The 20,434-nt window shown below is 46.3% G+C and overlaps 1 protein-coding gene across 4 annotated transcripts in view; it reads left to right on the forward strand.

Moving 5' to 3' along the window:
- The window catches only part of PRKCE (protein kinase C epsilon), a 513,799-nt gene that overhangs the window by 304,545 nt on the left and 188,820 nt on the right, over positions 1-20,434 (forward strand). For all 4 annotated transcript variants that reach the window (XM_032652450.1, XM_032652451.1, XM_032652452.1 and 1 more), the window contains 3 exons: positions 15,739-15,898; positions 17,971-18,005; positions 19,357-19,442. In XM_032652450.1, the coding sequence (XP_032508341.1) occupies positions 15,739-15,898; positions 17,971-18,005; positions 19,357-19,442 (281 nt within the window). The remainder of the gene's footprint in view (positions 1-15,738; positions 15,899-17,970; positions 18,006-19,356; positions 19,443-20,434) is intronic.

Raw genomic sequence — 20,434 nt, forward strand, 5'->3', positions numbered from 1 at the left:
TTTCCTAAAAGTGACGTTCAGCATCTTTTCATGATTAATTGCCGTCCATATATCTTTTTTGGTGAGCTGACTTTCAAATATTTAGGCCATTTTTTAAAATTTGGGTTGTTTCCTTATTACTGGGTTTTGAGAGTTCTGTATATTCCAGATATCTGCTTTACCAGCTATGTATTTTGCATATATTTTCCCCATTTGGGGACTTATCTTTTCATTCTATTCACAATGTCTTTTGAACAGTAGTAATTAATCTTGATGTTCAATTTATCAGTCTTTTATGAATTGTCCTTTTAGTGTCATAGCTCATAAAGCTTTGCCTAACCTTGTGGTCACAGAGAGTTTTTCCCAACATTTTTCTCCAGATGTTTTATAGTCTTAGGTTTCACATTTTTTCTGTCATTTATTCTGAGTTAATTTTTGTACAACATGCAAGGTATGAAACTGTGCTTATTTTTTGCATATGGATATTCAATTATTCATCATTTGTTGAAAAGACTAATTTCTCCTTTGAATTGCCTTTCTACCTTGTTGAAAATCAGTTGAAACTATATGTGTAGACTAATCTCTGGACTCTGTTCTGGTCCATTGATTTGTCTATTTTTTGTTGTAATGGTGGAAGTGATGGTCTTTCCAGCTTTTTCTACATCCTAAGCAAGGCCCTAATTTCTTTTGAATAAATAAGTGTATCACTTTTAGGTGATTCAGATAAGGGATAATGTGGTCTAGACTGTTCTTAGAATTTGGTCCTGGACTAGCAGCATTAGGATCACCTGCCAACTTATTAGAAATGAAATTCTCAGCCCCTCCCCAAACTTGCTGAATCAGAAACTCTGGGGATGGGTCCAGCAGTATGTTTCAAGAAGTTCTCCAAGCAATTCTGGTGCATGTTGGAGTTTGAGACTTTAAGGAGGTGAATTTAGGTTATTTAGAAGAAAACAGCGATGGAACTATGTTAATGGATTTAATTTGGGTTCTTCTGTTTTCTAATTCAGATTTTTTTTTTTTTTTGGGGGGGGCTGTGTTGGGTCTTTGTTGCTGCACATGGGCTTTCTCTAGTTGCAGCGAGCGGGGGCTACTCTTAGTTGTGGTGCACTGGCTTCTTATTCAGTGACTTCTCTTGTTGCAGAGCACTGGCTCTAGGCGTGCAGGCTTCAGTAGTTGTGGCACACAGGCTCAGTAGTTGTGGCTTGCGGGCTCTAGAGCACAGGCTCAGTAGTTGTGGCGCCCGGGCTTCGTTGCTCCGCAGCGTGTGGGATATTCCCGGACCAGGGCTCGAACCCATGTCCCCTGCATTGGCAGGCGGATTCTTAACTACTGCACCACCAGGGAAGTCCCTCTAATTCAGATTTGATAAGAAACTGTGGCCATTGTCTGACAATGGCCATTGACTGTGGCTTTATCTGAAAGAGAGAAGAACCTTTTTTCCATTCCTTCTGGCCTTTTATTCTGAGCTCCCTTGCCATCACACTCCAACAGGAAATGAGATGTCCCCTTGAGGAGTGAGAAGCCATTTCTGATACCTAGATAGGTTTTCAAGCCGGGCATCAACGTGAGAGAGAACCAAATTGGGGGTCTAATGGGTGTACATTTCAGGTTGATAAGTTGAGAATCACCCAGAAGTTCTGGTTAATGATTTGTCAAGTTTCAGGTTGCTCTCACCCAGAAATCAACTGGCGTCCTCCTGAGCAGCAAATAAGGGGGAAGAATATTGTGTGAGCTTATTTAAAAAAAAAACCAAGCTTCCCTAGTGCAAGAACAAAATTGTTGTCCTGTTCTACCCATTCAGCAGTAGATGCATTAAGAGCTCTCCTTTCCAGTAGATCATTTGGGCCAGACTCTGCTCACCAGAGTGGCCAGAGCAGCTCCAGAATAAAGGAGGGATGCCTTGCCTTCTTCACCACTGCAATCTCGGGAAGATGATTTGAAAGAGTAAAAGATATAATGTCATATCGTCATTTTAGTACTTCTACCTTACACACACACACACACACACACACGCTATTTTAGCTTCTCACTTCTAATTTTTTTGTAGCCTCAGGAGTGAAGAGGGGACTGATGTGGAAAAGAGAATAGGCTTTCCTTCGTGGTGCCGTGTTCCTGCCGACCGCAAGCTGGCTTGAGGCAGGTTTGGGGAACACCTTGACCTAAAGCTTTCTTCCTTGCTTGGCTCGAGCAGATAGAAACTTTTTATTCCAGGAGGTTGTTGCCTATGTGATGAGTGTATCTGCTCCTGCATCATACCTCACATCTCCTCCTGCCTTTCACAATTCTGTAGGAAATGCCTGGAAGCAGTACAAATCAGCTGAAAGCAAGGGCTCTGGTCGTATTCCTGTCATTCCCCCCCGAGCTCCCTGACACGTGCGCTGTGTGATGAGAGTCTGTCGTCTCTATGAATTTTCATTTCCTGTTACTTCGCCAGCCGCCTGTTTTCCAAAACAACTTTCAGAATTTCTCATTAAACCCTACATTCACTTAAAAGAAATGGGTCTCTCTCCTTCCAATCTGCTATTAATTTTTCACATAGCTTTTTCATTTACAGCATTGGAGAAAGAAAGTTCATTTTTAAAAAAAATCTATAAACCACCTGTTAGAATAACAGAAACAGCATGCTTGAATTTTCTGGAGTGTTTTTTTCCAGTTTCTATATAAGAAGAAAGGGGAGAAGAATGTCTGTTTTATTTTCTTTACTATGTGGAGCATGGTGGGGAAACCATGAACTTGTGAACTTCGGAGCAAGACAGTCCTTGGTACAAAATCAGGCTCTACCACTTAATAACGATGCACCCTTGGGTGAGTTATCGAGATTTTCTTAGCCCCAGTTTCCTCATTTGCATAGTGGAGAGAATAATACTGATCTTGCAGGATCCTTTCAAGAAGCAGAGAAAATACGTTTTAATCACACACCGTACGGTAAATGATACCTATTATTTCTATTATTAGATTTGTTTACAAATGGATTTTGTCTTTTGCTTCAGACTGTAAAATTTCCAAAGTTTCTCTCCTAACACCACTCTCCCTGCAGGTTCTATATGATTTTTCTAGCTTCCCAGTACAACCTCCCCGAAAAGGATCTGAAATTCATTCGTACTAAACTCATAATGGCCCTCCCACAGGATCTGTGTTTTAACAGGGCTTTAAGCCTCAAGCTTAAAGGATAAAGCTGACACAGTGGAGCTGAAAGTAGCCGGGATCGTTTGGTTTTCAGGACACCAGTATCTCAGGAGCCAGGTCAGCCTAACTCAGTTTTCCATAGGCGCCAGGATCCATGTGACAGTGGTTCTAATATAATCTTTCCTCTCAGTATTTATTTCCCTTTGTCCCTCCCCATAGGCAGGATAAATGTGTAACACAAAGGCCTGGTACCTAGCATCCCGGAGGCACTCAGTAAATATTGGTTGAGTTGAATGAACAGTTCTCACAGTTAAAACATTTTCCTTCTGATGTTTACCCCAAGTCTCTCCTGCTTGGTTTATCTATTACCTCCTGAATTAGATATCTGTTGCTGAATAACAGATTATCCCAAATTTAGTAGCTTAAGACAATAAGAAATTGGTATCATTCCTTACAGTTTCTGTGGGTCAGGAATTCACGAGTAGCTTTAGCTGGATGGCTCTGGCCTGTGGTCTCTCGTGAGGGTGCAGTCAAGATGTTGGCCGGGGCTGTGGCTGACCAAGGGCTCAAATGGGGCTGGAGGATCCGATTCCAGGATGGCTGACACACCTGACTCATGAGTCAGTGTTGACTGGAAGGAGGTTTCAGTTTCCCACCGAATGGGCCTCTCCGTAGGGCTGTTTGCGCGTCCTCAGAACATGGCAGCTGGCTTTCCAAGAGTGATCCAAGAAAGAGCAAGGTGGAAGCTGCAATGTCTTTTATGACCTCGCCTCAGGAGTCACACTCTGTCATTTCTGCAAAATCTTTTTGGTTACACGAGTCAGCGGGGCATCTCTAGTCATTGTAGGAGGGGCCTACATTGAAGGTGTTAATACCAGGAGGTAGGGATCCCTGGGGGTCATTGTGGAGACTGGCCACCATACCTCTCATTCAACCCTTTCTTTTTTTCTCCCAGAAAATGAAGTTTCTTTTCAAGGCTTTCCTCTAGTAGATTTCAGTTCTCTCCTCCTAGGCATCTCACGACCTATTAGGGGCAGCCAGACTCACTAGCACTGCAGAGATGTGCTTTGACCAGGGCCAGTGCTGAAACGTGACTAGGGATTCTTGACACTCTTAAGACTGTGGTAGACCTTAACTGCAGCTTAACCTTTGCTGTCTAGTCCCAGTTAATGCTTAAGCCAAGACCTACCGAAAGGGTGGGCAGGTGACTGCCCTGTATTCAGGGCCCAGGTTTCCAGTTTAGGAAGGTGCCATCTTCTGTAAGTAAAGACACAGCTCCGGGGCAGCCCTGAGGGAGTAAGGTATAGGATGGGAGTTGGGTTTTTAGGAGAGAAGTTGGGTAATACTTGGCCATAACTACTACTTCCCGAGAGCCCTGGTGACCAAGAATGGATATCTGCGAGAAGGTTGCTGAGATTCAAGGCAGGGCCTGTGTCCACAGTTCCGTCTGGACAGAGATAACTTACTCATTTGAGGAATTTGATCTCCATTTGTATTTCATTAGCACTAGGACCTAAGCTAACTGGATCTCCCTTAAGCATCTGTGGCTTCAGAATATTTTCTTAGGTTCATTAAACTAGAAAGAAGAAAAGGTTTTCCCCTCCCCCACCCCCATCTTTTGTTCTTGATGTTTTTCGTTTTCTGTGTATGGGAGTTTATAGATATGAGACCCCCAATTTAGCAGATGTTTCTGTTGTTTTGTAGAGCTAGTAGAAGTACATTTTTCTCCTCACATAGTGACTGTTTTTTCCCAAAAATTCTCCTGTCTCTCTGGAAGACATCTCATGGAGAGATAGGAGTTTCTGAGACCCTAAGAAGCAATCCTGGAAATTCATTAGTTTTTCCAGACTGCAGTGTTCCCTGGAAAGAGGTGTCAGCATCAGGTGGGTGGGACACATTGCGTGTGTGTGTGTGTGTGTGTGTGTGTGTGTGTGTGTGTGTAGTTAGAGCCTGTGCACCTTGAAGGGGCACAGGTTTGGATTCTGGATTGCTTTGCTTTCAGTTATTGAAAGCATTATTGTTTTTGACCTCCTTATCCCTCTCTCAACATGCAGAATTCTGGTCATAGTCTCCATGGAACATAAAACTTTTCAGAAAAAGTTTAAGCAGGTTTTTGAAGCCAAGGGAGAAGATATAAGTTCCACGGGTACTGTGGCCATGATGACTGTATCTGTAGAAGGACCTGGGGCTTGTTCACCTATGTTAAGCTTCCCAAGGAAAGTCCATCCTCCCAACACCCTGCCCTGGAAACTGGCTAGACCTGGGTTACTTGGAGGGACAATGGAAGGAAGGTGAGCTCACTTCGTGGTCCAAGGGATGGGGAGAATAGATTGTGTGACTTAAGACAAATCCATCTGCTTTCTGGAAAGGTGTGGGGTTCACTTGGCCAATTACCAGCCTGGACTTTGTGACTTAATAATCATCTCTACTTCTTTTAATCTTCTTTCTCCATCTCCTTTGTCTTACGGGTCTTTCATTGCCTATTTTGTTTGTCTGTTTGTTTGTTTTTATCTCCTGATTCCCTGAAACTATTCTTCTTTCCTAGTTAGCCTGATAAATACCCATCTGGCCAACTTCCTGGGAACCCTGCTCAGGACTTCAGATCTCTCTGGGAAAGGCTATGGTTTTTCTTTTTAATTTTAACTTTGAAATATTAGTGACAGTGCAGAACTGCCTTAGCAAACAGAGGAGTTTGGGGAAAATAAAGGGTGAGTTCACTGTGGCATTTTGGGAAATTGGGCAGGCGGTTAACTTTGAGAAGGTCTCTGGAGCCTGGGGTGACGAGGTAAGGGGACCACTTGGGCATTAGAGGGTGTCATTTTTAGGTCACTGTCCTTGAACCTTTCCAAATCCTGCCTGCCGCTGACTGATGTCGAATGGCTGATAGCAACAACACTGATGGGTGTGGGTTTTTCAGTAAATAATCCCATAACCTTTTTGGCTGGGCTACCTTGTCATTAAAAGGCTTGTGATATATTTGAAAGGGGAGGTGTCAACCTTCACTTGGCATTGACGCCCCCCACCCCTCCTCCCATGACCACCAGCTAGCACCTGGGAATGGACAGATGCTCTGCTGAGACTTCTGCCGCTGCTTTCCCACAGGCACTTTTTAATAGAGCATTTTAGAAACATGCACCACAGACATGACCTCACGGACATGAGCTCCACAGGGCTCAGGTGCCCAGGAATTCAGCAGCAGCTAAGTTTCCTGTGATATGAATCGTAGGACCATCGCTGGCACCAGTGAGGACTTGGCCCCGCCCTTGGCTGATTTCCCTGGATGAGAAGGCTCTTTGAGCATTTAGCAAGTCTGCCTGGAGGGGTTTTGCTCTGCGGTTTTTCTCCTGGCAAGTAATGACTTTTCCTGGGTACCAGAAGCATGTAGTGGTTCCAGTGTGACTGCAGTGTGTAATTTTGAGTGGATGGAGGAGGGAGGAAGGGAGGGAATGAATAAATGCAGACAGGCAGGAGGCAAGGAGACTTCCTGCTTGCTTAAGGACGATCACTGTTCTCTAGTGGTTCTCCATGTCCCCATGTGCTCTGCATCAGAGCCTGGGTGGTGGGATTGGGGGGCTGCCCGCCCCCTTTCTCCCTGGTGTGCTCTCCCTCAGTGACCATCCCATTGTCCCGCCACCGCTGGGTTTGACCTTAGGTTACCGTAGCACTACTCTCCCTACCCGGTCAAGCGTCCAGATTTTTCACGTTTTTCCCCTCCCCCCAGCAAAGCACAAACTAGCTTAAGCTTTATTTTAAATAAGTGGACAGAGCATACGCCCTGCCATGAACACAAAACAGGTCATTCAGAAAGTAAAGATGAGAAAGGAGAAAATGGTTTACATTAAATCTGAGATGCTAATCTTGAAATGCCACCAGTGGTCTTCTGATTAGATTCCACACAGAATAGCACATGCAGACAATTCCAAGCCTCTCCTCCTAGGCGTTTCTGCTTCACATTGTGTGGCTCTTTGGAAAGGCATAGATAGCACAGACTAATCTCTCTCGCGGAATTAATTGCTGTTTCCTCTTTCCTGTTTTGAACAGAAATTTTCTTTATTGTGTGAGTACAACATGTAGAACGTAGTCTTCGGCACCACATAAATATTTACTTAATCAGTAAAACTCACTGTCATGTAGCATTTATTTCAACTTGAAAATATTATAATCCATCTTCCTCATGGAAAATAAAATGAAAAGGCACTGCTCCTTTGATTTTCAGTACCTAGTTTTGTTTTGTTCTGTTTCCGTGATCTTGCATTTTTAACAGTAAGTCCATAAAGTTAAACCAGAGATTTATTGAGAGGGAAAATTAAGTAAACTCCTCAGAGACTGAGTGGGAAAAATTCCATTTAGTCTCTGTCAGGAGCTCTTCTCCACATCCCAGTCATAATCACCGTTGTCTGGACTGTGATGGTAATTCCTTGCTTTGTTAGTGGAGGCTTATCTATTAAGGACCAAATCCAAAGTATTTGAGAAAAATAATTTAGAGAGTGGCTATGCCCCTTCCATTGTGGCCAAGAGTCTGTGCTCAGAGCCCTGCCTTCCAGCCAGTATCCACATAATAAACATTTTTTAGGATGTACAGTTTTTTTTACCCTTCAGAAAGTCTCAATGTGTATTTCTCCTTATGCTCTTTGACGATATTTATCCTTTTCTCTTTCTTATTTTATTCAGATATACTCTATACACATGTTTCCTAGTTTTCTTTTTCTACTTATTGTTTCTAGGTGGACTTAGCATATCTGCTTTTTGAATCCACTGCATTAAATTTTACCATGTGGGCGTGTTATGAATTAATCAGTCCCCTTTAGCTTTCTTTTCTAAGTCTCTAGATGAGAGCCGGATGAATGTGCGGAGAGGTGGGTGGGCAGCAGCCGGGAAGAGGCTTCCATACACACGGTTGGGTACCAGGGATCTAGGCTATTCCGCCATCCTTGGGAGGTGTGAATGGATGGGCCAGGGTGAGAATTCCTGAACTGACATTCACCGTTAGCTGTGTGACCTTGAACAAATCAGTCATTAACATCTTGGGGCCTTGGTTTCTTCATTTGTAAGTCAAGAAGAATACCACCTCAAGATATTAGAGGGTGTGTGTAAGTTGCTTTCGTACCTCGCGTATACGTAATAATACCTCGTGTATATGTAATAGTACCTCATAGATGTGTAACAGTACCTCGTATAGAGAATAATACCTCATAGATGTAAGATGCTTAGAATGGGGCTTAGCACATGCCCATACATGCAGCTTCAGAATTATCCAAGATTTGACAGTTATTTAGACAAAAATACCGGGATGGGGCTTCCCTGGTGTTGCAGTGGTTGAGAGTCCGCCTGCCGATGCAGGGGACACGGGTTCGTGCCCAGGTCCGGGAAGCTCCCACATGCCGCGGAGCGGCTGGGCCCGTGAGCCGTGGCCGCTGAGCCTGCGCGTCCGGAGCCTGTGCTCTGCAACGGGAGAGGCCACAGCAGTGAGAGGCCCGCAGACCACAAAAAACAAACAAACAAACAAACAAAAAACGGGATGGCTGAGTTATTTTCTTTGTGTTGTGAAATAACCTGCCTTGAAGACTGTATTCGCTCTTTGCTTGGGTTCCAAGACGAGCCATCCGAGGACATTCTCAGCCTTTTTCGAACTAGTCACATTTCTTACTGCTTTTGTCCTAGAGCTGAGTCAATGCGCCTTGCCCAGCCCAGTCTTCCCGAGAGTTCTCCAAGTCTGAAGATGGAGTCTGCTTCTCCAGAGCCTCTGACGGATGGGGTTGGGGAAGACCATGACGACTCTCTCTTTTATTCACAGTGGCAGGGGTGGACCATCTGGAGGCAGCCGGACCCCAGCAGGGGTAGGTTTTGCTGGGCAGGGGCGAGGCAGTTTCACTCCCTCTCAGTAAGGAGGTGCCGTGTTGGCACCTGGGGGAGAGAATGTACCAGCTTGGTGTTCAGGCAGAGCCCTTGCTCTAGCTCTTCTTGATGGATAAGAAAACAGAAGCCCAACGAGGTTAAATGACTTGTTCTAGGATACAAAGCAAGTCTGGGGCAAAGGCAAAATTTGTCCAGTCTCCCAGCACCTATTTTAACCCTACTGGTAGAAAGAGAAAGTCAAGAGAGGGAGGTCAGAAAAAATAATGAAGACCACCCATGACGTACTTGCTTGTGGAAAAGACCCCTGTGTGCCCTGAACATCAAGAGTAGGTGACCTTCCTGCAGTGAGGGATGACACTGGTGCCCAGAGGTGGCCGGTCATGCATAGTGGTCCTTCTGACTGGTGCAGGCTCCCAGCTCAAGGGTCTTGGGCAAGCTTGATCCTTGGGTTTGGCAGTCCTTGTTACACATACCCAGGGAGGAAGTTCTGGCATCTGGGAGTTCATCAGCGTTAGCCTATTAGAAATTCCCTGCTAGATATTCTTTAACTGAAAGGCATTCCCAGAGCACTGAGGTTAAGGGTGCCCGTGACCTTGTGTGGGGGACTGTGTTCAGTCCGGTCAGCTCAGCCCTCTTTTTGTGCAGGAGGACATGAGATGAGGTGAGGGAGGTGATGACGAAGCAGTGAGACCTTCGGTAATCAGACTGGCCAGAAGAGGTGGCATAGGGTTTGGTGCCAGGGGCTGCCTCTCCCTGTGTCTCTGAGTGTCCCTCTGGTCTAGACTGAGAAGTCTCAGCCCAAGGAAAAGGGGCCGGCTGAGACGGATCAACAGAACAATAACTGCGAGGTGTGGGCTCTTTGTGCTTCTCCTGCCACTTGCCTGCAGCCTGTCATAGATTCTTTTGAGCACTGGGGCTGTAAGGTACCTATTGGTGTAGAAGCCCCTAGGAGATTGAGCTTATAGGCAAATCAAACCAAGCAGAAAACATTCCTGGAATGTTGTTAGAGATTGGAATTGCTGAGGATCTCACAGCTGCTTCATAGTGTGTCTCCTTAGCTTTATGCCTTTGTGAATTCTTGTCACTGTATCTGACCGGCCAAGATCTTCATCTCCACAGAAAGTTTCACGAGAGTTATCCAACTTTGCGTTGCCTTTCCCTCACTTGAGTCACCCCTTCTACTGTGTGGTAGATGCAGCCATAAAACAAAGGATCTGTGTAGGGCAGGAAGGGCCATCTGGGAGGAAAGCCAGCATTGGTTTTGCCTCATGGGCTGTGGCAAATGAAACGTTGCCCCAGGTGGGTGTGGCCGAGTGCATCCAGTGATGGCAAAGAGCATCCTTCAGAGCAAGTCGCAGATGTAGGGGCAGGTGGGGTGACTCTTCACGCAGTTCAGAACCACAGGCAATTGGGGAAGCCAATAAAATGTATATTGTCTCTCCTGATCTCCATGCCAACATCTGGTGCCCTTTCCTCCTCATTCATGCCATGCAGCCCCCCACTCCTGCAACACGAGGGACCCTTCCATTACCTAATGCTTTAGGCAGAAAGAACTGCTTTTAAAAGTCATTAAAGAGCATTAGAGAACATTTTTTTTCAAATATACAAATACATACTCCCATCATCCTAGTGTAACATAATTCTTACTTTCATGTTACCTTCAACCTGCAAATGTGTTTTACATAGGGTTGTGTTTCTGTGCCTTCTGTTTCCCCACGTTCCTACATAGTCTTTCCCTGCCATTTTTAAATTGCTATAGATGTAACATAATTCATTAGACCATTCTCGTAATGTGAGACAATCAAGTTATTTCTATTTGATGGCCGATTAGACATGCCATGGGGAACATCGATAAGTTATAAGTGTATAGCTTTTAGTTTCTGTTTAATTATTGACTTGGCAATTCCTTAGGAATTAAAGCTTAATCAGAGGTTATGAATCTGTTTGTGATGTTTGCTATGTACTGTAATATTGCTTCTGAAAATATTATGTGACATTGCCTCTAGCAGTAAATGAATAAATCAGTTTCACAGCAGCCTTCCAAATAGCTGATAATACCATTTTAAAACAAATTTGTTTCTTTATTAGGCATTAAACGGTATGTCAGTGGTATGTCAAGACTGCTCTGCTTTGCATTTTAAGAATTCCTAGTAAGAGTGAATATTTTATATTTCTCCTCCCATAAATTTTATGTTCATGTCATTTACACATTTATCTATAGATAAAGATCTTGATGAATATATTTGTTTTCTTGTGTTTTTTAATACATTTTTTTTTCTATTTATTTATTTTTGGCTGCGTTGGGTCTTTGTTGCTGCGCGCAGGCTTTCTCTAGTTATGGTGAGCGGGGGCTACTCTTCGTTGCTGTGCACAGGCTTCTTGCGGTGGCTTCTCTTATTGTGGAGCACGGGCTCTAGGCACGTGGGCTTCAGTAGTTGTGGCTCGCAGGCTCTCAAGCGCAGGCTCAGTAGTTGTGGTGCATGGGCTTAGTTGCTCCGCAGCATGTGGGACCTTCCCAGACCAGGAATCAAACCCGTGTCCCCTGCGTTGGCAGGCGGATTCTTAATCACTGTGCCACCAGGGAAGCCCCTTGATGAATGTATTTGGATTTGTTGATACGTAGATCTCTATGGTATGCTTGCCATTGAATTGGAAACTAATCAAAAGGGAAAAAACAAATCCAAGTTGTAGAATGTTCCATAAGACAATATCCTATATTTTTCATAAATGTATCATAAAAGAAAAATGTCAAGAAAATTGTTCTAGATTAGGAGATTAAAGAGACATGGCAGCAAATGCCATGCATGAACTCTAATTAGCTCTTGGATTAAACTTTTGAAAACAACAGCAACGATAAAGGACATTTTGGGGACAATCAGGGAGATTTGAATATGAACTGTGTATTGGATAGTTATGTCAATGTTAAATTTCTTGACTTTGATACTGTGATTATGTAGGAGAATGTCTTTGCTCTTAGGATATAAAGGCTGATGTATTTAGGGGTGAAGTGTTGCTTCAAATGGTTTGGCAGAACTATGCATCTGTCTATCATGTATTTCATATTATGCAATAATATATTGTAATTAATATAATTATAATCATGTCATAATATATCATAATGATATTATGTTAATGGCATACTATGCTGTATTTTATGTAAGTATACAGTATATAAATTATGCATGATGTATTTGATATATATGTTAATTGGTATTATACACACAAATATGTATTTATAAATCTTTTACCCCCGCACCGTGCACTCTTTCCTACCCATGCGTGAGTGTGCCTGCACACACACACAGTGCGTTACTCCCTTCCCCGTGGAAGCTGCATTTTAATAGAGACCCTTCACATCAGTGGGAAATGCTGAAGGGATCCATTGCTAGCAGTGACTCCAGGCCCAGCAGGGAGGTTCTCTGGGGCTGCGGAACCTCATGGCCCCCCTGTGCAGAGGTGTGTGGCATGGGGGTGTTTTCATCAGCCAGGGGCCCCACTCCCTTTCTCCTGAAGCTTTGTGTGCAGGCCTCCTTGGAGCGTGAAGTTTACCTGTGTTCCTCCTCTCCTGTAACCTTTTGTCTCCCCACATCTTGGATGCAGAATCTGACTTTCAAAAGGCAGGGCACATATGCTTTGGGGCAGGGTAACGGAACCCTCTGGGGAAGTTAGATCAGAGAGACCCCACCTTAGCAGGAGCTGTCCTTGGCTCTCTATCTACCCTGCGCCCAAGACCCTCCCATCCCTCAGCCCCCACCCTCTGCAGGCTTGAAGCAGCTTCTCCCCCGGTGTCAGTGCACCCCACCAAGAGGTCTTCAAAAGTAAATGGAATTAAATTAATTGGTTGCTGCATTTATCTATTAAATCAGTGTAAACACAGTTTAGAATGTTCAGTTTGGTTGCTGTGGTCATTCCTCTAAAAGGTTGAGAAATCAGGCCATCAGGGAGCCCTATAGTCCCCGTTATAGCAGTGCTCCCTTGAGAAGACTAGATTGAACTCATCACCATTTTAACTGAAAACACAATTTCGAGGATCAAAATGACTTGCAAATCTGAGAGGTTCGTAAATCAAATTGCATCTTAAACACATCAAGGCTTACTGTTGACATATATTCCGTGGTGAATCCTTCTTTGAAAGAATTTGAAGGGTGCCTTGTACAAAGAGAATCCACATCCCCTGCCCTGAGCTGCCCAGCGCTGAGTTTTGGGGTTTGGATTTTTGTAGATCAGGTTTGTAGCAAGTAAGGGCTATTGAAAAGATTTGTTTTTTTTTTAAATACCACATTTTTTCCAGCTTATAAAAATAGAATAGTCTAAATATACCGAAAAGTATGAAGCAGAAATGAAAGTCACCTCTAATTGTACAGTTGAGTGACGATTGTCATATTTTTGCGTGTGTGTGTGTGTGTGTGTGTGTGTGTATGTGTGTGTTGATGTCTCTAGTTAGAACTGGGATCTTCCTGTGAGAATTTGCTCAGCTGGGTCTCACCCCCTAGGTTGTGGCCAAGTAGGAGGTAGTGGGCTTTCTATACCCAGAGGTAGTCGGTGTCAGAGACTGTTTGAAACAATAAGCACCGGTTAAAAAGGAAACCCAGGCAGGGTGGGGGCTATGAAGCAGGAGGTCCACAGGCAGACCCCCGTCTGGGTCATCAGGGGCAGTGCTGACGATGCAGCCTGGGAGCGCAGAGGGCAGCCTCCAGTCAACGGCCCTGACTGTTTGCTTGCAGGCTGCTTCCCTCTAAAAGCACACGCTAGGCGTTTGTTCCCCGTCGTTCTTGCCTTTTTCCTCCTTCAGTTTGATTTTCTCTCCACCCCTACCCTCTCTGGATTGACAAGATGCCCTTGGATTAAACAGATGTTTGGCTCACACACATGACCTCCGCTGCAGGGAACCTTATTGTCAAAGAGGCCAGGAGGAGCAAAGCTTGTTCCCCTGAGGACTGACACTGTTATGCTGGAGTGTTGGGCACTGGCTGGTGCAGGGGGGATTTGGGGGACACGGAACCTTCCTCCTGCATTTTCAGTTGTGCCATGCAGGTGACCTTCCAGGGCATACTTGAGAGTGACAGGAGCTTGGTAGGAGACCCATAGCCTGTATCCCCTGCCCTCGGGAAAGCCACAGGCAGCTCAGCTCTTCCTTAACGAGAGCCACCCCATGAGCGCTCTGGGGACTTACTGTAGGGAGAGTGGGCTGTCCCCCAGAGCAGCATGTGACCGGTGGAACCTTGACGTCTCCCTCTCTGGGTTAGAATCTGGGCTCCACCACTAGACAGCTGTATTAACAGAAACAGGCTACTCGAACTCTTCATTCCTCAGCTTGCACACCTGCAAAAGGGGGGTACTAGCAGTACCCCTCAGGTGGGGTTGTTGTGATGACACATGCCATGCATTTAGCGTAGTACCTGCCAGAGTGTAAGCCCTCGACAAACATTAGCCATTATCATCACCGTCTTAGTCTCCTCAGGCTGCCGCAACAAAATACCGTAGACTGGGAGGCTTAGATAGCAGATATTTATTTCTCACAGTTCTGGAGGCGGGACGTCCGAGATCAAGATGCCAGCACGGTTGGGTTCTGGTGAGGACTCTCTTCCCGGCTGGTTGACAGCCGCCTTCCCACTGTGTCCTCACATGGCACAGAGTGAGCCAGCTCAGGCCTTTTCCTTTTTAAATATTTATTTGTTTATTTATTTATTTATTATTTATTTTGGCTGCGCCAGGTCTTAGTTGCGGCATGCGGACTCTCAGTTGTGGCATACATGCAGGATCTAGTTCCCTGACCAGGGATCGAACGGGGACCCCTGCATTGGGAGCATGCAGTATTACCCACCGGACCACCAGGGAAGTCCCACTTTTCCTTTTCTTATAATAGTATTAATCCCATCATGGGGGCCCCACCCTCATGCCTGCATCTAAACCTAATTACCCCCCAAAGGCACCCCCTGCAAATGCTATCGCACTGGGGTTCAGGGCTTTAACATATGAATGGGGAGGGGAGGGCAGGGGTGGCACAAACATTCAGTCCATAACAATCTTTATTATTATTTTTGTTGTCCCTTTGCAGGGTGTCCTTAGGTTTGGGACAGGCTTCCAAGGGGAGGGAAGGAAGAAATGAGGAAGCTCTTTTTGTCTCCAGTAGGGTCTTCAAGACCATGGTGGTGGTTCTTGAGCCTTCTGGAAACTGTCTGCTTTCACTGTGTTTTATTTCCCTCTCCTTTTAACCTTTGGGGAAAGGCTCTTTATTGTCTTAGTCTAAGTAAGAGGGAGAAGGAAGAAAAGTCAGGTTTATTAGGCAGCTGGGGGTGGAGGGAAGTCACACCACTGACTCCAGGCCACGCCCCTTGGTGTTATCCCCATTGACAGAGGACAATGCCCGCTGAGGCTCTGGGCCAGGAACACCGGCAGTCCAAGGTCACGCTACTCAGAAGTTTCAGGGAGATTTGAACGCTGAGCCTTCTGACCCTGCACCCTTGCAACATGTAGCTGGTGTGGGGGGGAGTGGAGCGGCCAGACCTGGAGCAGGACTGGGGTTGGGATGGATGCTGAGTGCAGCTGTCATGGCAAAGTGCACAGTCTGAGCCTTCCCATCACGTGGTGCTTGCTCGCTGGAGCTGAGCGGTGAGGCTCCTCAGACCCCTGAGTCCCTCTACCAGTGGAGGCTGCGCCCGCGCCCCCTTCTACCTCCATATCCCCGAGGCTGGAGTAGCTCTCCTGCAGGAGGTTATTTCAAGGGACGCTAATCCAGACTGTGTTTTCTCCTGTGCTCTTATCCCTCCCCAGCCCCCAAAGACAATGAAGAACGCGTGTTCCGGGAGCGCATGCGGCCCAGGAAGCGGCAGGGGGCTGTCAGGCGCAGGGTCCACCAGGTCAACGGCCACAAGTTCATGGCTACCTACCTTCGGCAGCCCACCTACTGTTCCCACTGCAGGGATTTTATCTGGTAAGGCCCTCTTTCCTGGAAACCTCTAGTTATGCTTTCTTGGCAATGAGAGGTGGGGGGAATGGGTCAGGAGATTAGAAACTTTATGTAAAAAATGCTGATGTGCTTTATTTCTTTTTCTGACTACAGAAGACTTTTCTGGAAGGCTGAGTGGTGCTTGGGGGGGATAGATAGAAAGAAGAAACTATGGTTCCTGGTGCCTCTGTACTTAGGATCATATCATACATCATATTTAAGGCGTTAGGATTTTATAACCAATAATGGTATTGTGGTTTGTTTTTTTTTTAAAAATCCTTATCTTTTAGAGAGACAAGCTGAATTATTTACAAATGAAATGATAGGATGTCTCAGATTTGTTTAGGAAAAAAATAAGCTGGAAGGAGGGGCGAGGGGCCAGGGGTAGAGATGAAACAAGGCTGGCCATGTATTGATCGTTGTTGGATCTGGGTGATGGGTACATGAGGGTCCACTATATTCATCTCTCTCTTTTAATATACATTTGAATTTTTCCATAATAAGCTTAAAGTATTTCCATAATAAGCTTAAAGTATTTGATTGCCAATATTTATAATACAAAGCAGTTCTTAGTAACTGTCATAACAGTGCTGATAGGATGCTAAGATTTCAGAGGAGGGAGAGAGGAGCGTTGGCTGGAGTGCTCAGGGAAGGCTTCCTGGAGGAGGTGGCATTTCTCCTTTCATGATGACTAGGATTTTGATAGGCAGAGATAGGTAAGTAGTAGGCCTTTTGGGGAGGTGGAGAAATGTAAGGAACACTGGCCTTGGGGATAAGCAGGGAACTTTTGATGAATACCTACCATGTGCCAGGGTCTCGCTTTGGCTCTGGAAATCTCTAGTTAACTCTTCCCAGCATCCTGTGAGCTATGTATTATGAACCCCATTCCACTAACAACAGTACCGAGGCTCAGAAACAAGACCACTCTACGACCCTCCAGCTAGGAAGTGTCAGAGGCCTGATTCCACCCCTGGTGAGCACAACGAATAGCTCTTCCTGGCATCCTCTCTGAAACTGATGTGGAGTTTGCCAACACACTGGGATCCTGCAGGGGAAAGTGAACAAGGCCACACTGCAACGTGAACCCAGAAGAGGGACATTCGAATTACACTGAGGACCCCCTGGATCCCCATGGTATCCAGGAAAGCCTCATCTCATCCTCATGGTGTTCTAGAACTAATCATAGAGGTTGGCGTGGACATCTGAGGTGACACAGCTTAAAGCAAAGTCAACCTGACTGAAGCAGAAATAATGCCCCACTCCACCCTCAGACGTGTCTCATTCCTGGGGCTGCCAACCGTCTGACCTCCATCTCTGTATTTTGGTCAAGAATAGGGGGAACAGGTTCTGAAAGCTTAGTCTTAGAGACTCAGGTCTTCTCTAGCCCATGGCCAGCACCACTCAACTCTAGGCTTCCTTAGCTGCAGCCCTAATGACTTCTGGCTCCTTTCACTGGGCTGGGCTTTCACTGCAGGGAGCTGACCACTTGGTGATGGTGCCCCGAGGACAGGGCTCAGGCCAGGTGGGTTGGGTTGTTCCGTGTCCAGCTGACCCTAAACCTGCCCTAGGGGTACCCTACTCTGGCCATGGAAGGACTCTCTGACGTTGACCTTCAGGTGGTAGATTGAGCCCCCAGTCCTGGCCACAGACTGCCCCATAGCCCTTGGCTGCTTCTGCAATGCTCAGGGACTGTGCCTGCCAGCGACAGCCTTCCTCCACGTTTATCCATGAAGAAGGGCACACTCGACGCCTCGAGGCCTGTGGAAAGCAAGCAGAGTCTTTGTGGCTTTCCAGAGCACAGCTGGGCCCCTAGAATGGTTGTTTGTATAGGAAACTGAGCCCTGACACTGACCAAACCTTGCACCCAGTGGCCTTCAGAGAGAGTCATTTTAAGGCACCCTGCAACTGGGAGTGAGATCACTACCCCACTGCTGGGTGGACTCCAGTGTGCTTGGTGCACTGTGGGCAGCGACTGGAATGATGGGAATGGGCTGGCGTTGTGTGGCTTTTGACCTACTGAAATTCATCTTCTTAAAGGGCCGTATTCTTCTTTTCAGGGGTGTCATAGGAAAGCAGGGATACCAATGTCAAGGTAAGAGGGTACTGTATGAAGTAAATCCTTGGGGCCCCCAGGTCGATCCAGATCACCTCTGCTCGTGGGAGGTGGGTGCTGGGTTGGGTGGCATCCAGAGCTCTGTACGCTGTGCACGCTTACGCTCCCTCCCCACAAAGCAAGGCCCTGATTTTCCTTTGTCCCTGCCTGGCCATCTCTCCCCCATAATTGTGTGGGAGCAGATGTGCGGGACCGCCATCTGCAGGTGTCCCAGGGGTCTCAGCCTTGTTCCGTAGCCTCTCTGGTGCACCTTCTTCTTTCCCCATGAAATGTAAAACTTCCGTAAGATGCCCATTAGAGGCCGCCTGTGTCATGAGCCAGGTTCTGTGTGTTCTGTCAGCTCCCTCACTCTCCCACTCCCTGAAGAAGCTCCCTCGCCAGCTTGTTTTATTCAGTATCACTAATGGTCCTTGCTGGTTCTCTTTTTTGTCTCTTCAGTGCCGTCATTAGCTCTTAAACATTTAACGGTCACTTGAAAGTATGGGAGGATTTGTTTTTTTCCCCAGTTAACTGACTACAGATGCGAGGTTAAGTTGTCCAGAACTGGATGGTGGGTATCTGATGAGGTCATGTTGAGGTTTCTCTGTGGTTGGAGCTGGGAGACCATCCCGTCTCCTCGCCCAGCCACTGGTTGACTTGGGTCTCACCCCTGGGGGACTGGGGTAGCTTCTGTGGGACATGACTGTGTCTCGGGGGTAGCATGTACGCAGTTACACACGTGACACTTCTTAGGTTACTTGCAGCTACCAGCTGCCCAAAATGGCCCATGACACTAAAGACGGAGCTATAGGCCACTTCTTGGGGAAGTATTACATTAAATGAAATTTTTGTTTGGCACAGAAGGGCACAAGCAGATCAAGAAGCTAGAGCACTTCTGTGCCACAAAACATCCATTTGCCTGCTGCCGGCCGGCTGGCCTGCCTGTCACCCCCGCCAACCCTGGTGGGACCCTGAATGGAGCACATTCAGAGCGGCAGTTCCCTGGGTAGACAGGGCTTCATGGTTGGCCATTGTTCCCTGACCTTGGCATAGAGAAGCAAGAAAATGGATTGATACTCCTGAAACTAGAGGAAACTGCTGATACCCTTTGGATATAAATGGTCCATTCTTCTCCAGAGCACTTAGGAAACCCTAATGGCTCTGACGGCAGAGTGCTTTGAAATGACTGCATAAAGGGCTTCAGGTAGGGCGTTACATTAAGACTTGGCTACAGAGACAGAAGGGCGCGGCTCCCCCCACCCCCTCCTCTGCAGAGACCTAATCGAATCTCAGGTTGGAACCTTTATGCCCCTACTTGTCGCTCAGCCCTCTCGTGTTTTGCTCTTTGCAGTTTGCACTTGCGTGGTCCACAAGCGGTGCCATGAGCTCATAATTACGAAGTGCGCTGGATTAAAGAAACAGGAAACTCCTGACGAGGTAAATATTTATAGCATTGAAATTCTGGGCTTTCTTCACCGCCATCCCCACCTTCCACTGCCTCCTGTGTGGTCCCCAAGAGAAACCTTATCTCTTTGAGGTCCCGCTGCTGTCTTTATTGTGTTGATCAAAAACGAAGGGAGTTGTCCACAGTCTTCCAATATGAGGTACAGCCTACGGAAGGAGTGTGGCTCAGAGTCGGGTTTAGGTGTGTGAATAGGATGCCAAGAGCTGTGTGATCCCCAAATGAAAGACCACAAGGAAAATGTGAGTTATTTTATGTCATTATCTCATCGGAACAGTGAAGGGGCTCACTGGCATGTCAAGGGAGCCACACAGTTCATAAATAGTAAGAGACACAACATGCAAGCGGGAACCTTATCTTTATGTGGTGATGGGGAAATGGAGTGGGATTAGCAAATCTAAGAAACACTTAGGAGCCTGAAAGAACCGCAATAATAACAATAATAGCTGACATTCATTGAGTACTTGCTGTGCACTGATTTAAGCACTTTATCGTATGTTTTTTAAAGCCTTAACAACCTTAACGAAATCCATGTTGTTATTACCTTCACTTTGCAACAGAGAGAATAGGAGCATAGAGAGGTCAAATGACCTTGCCCCAGACCTCACAGCCCAGTATATGAAAAAGCCACGTTCAAATCCAGCTAGTCATTTCCGGAGTCTGAGCCCTTGACCACTGTGTTCTCTTAATCTTAGAAACCAGTGTTAGATTGACTGTTAGAGAAGTTGTTAGGGGTAAGGAAGAGAGAAGATTCGACTTGAAGCCAGGTTTCTCCTAACTGAGTGATTAGGAGAAGAGTGGTTCTACTAACAGATGTAAAAACCTTTTGGGGGGGCTTCCCTGGTGGCGCAGTGGTTGAGAGTCCACCTGCCGATGCGGGGGACGCGGGTTCGTGCCCCGGTCTGGGAGGATCCCACATGCCACGAAGCGGCTGGGCCCGTGAGCCATGGCCGCTGGGCCTGCGCGT

This window comes from Phocoena sinus, chromosome 13, assembly GCF_008692025.1.
Source record: "Phocoena sinus isolate mPhoSin1 chromosome 13, mPhoSin1.pri, whole genome shotgun sequence".
NCBI lineage: Eukaryota > Metazoa > Chordata > Mammalia > Artiodactyla > Phocoenidae > Phocoena > Phocoena sinus.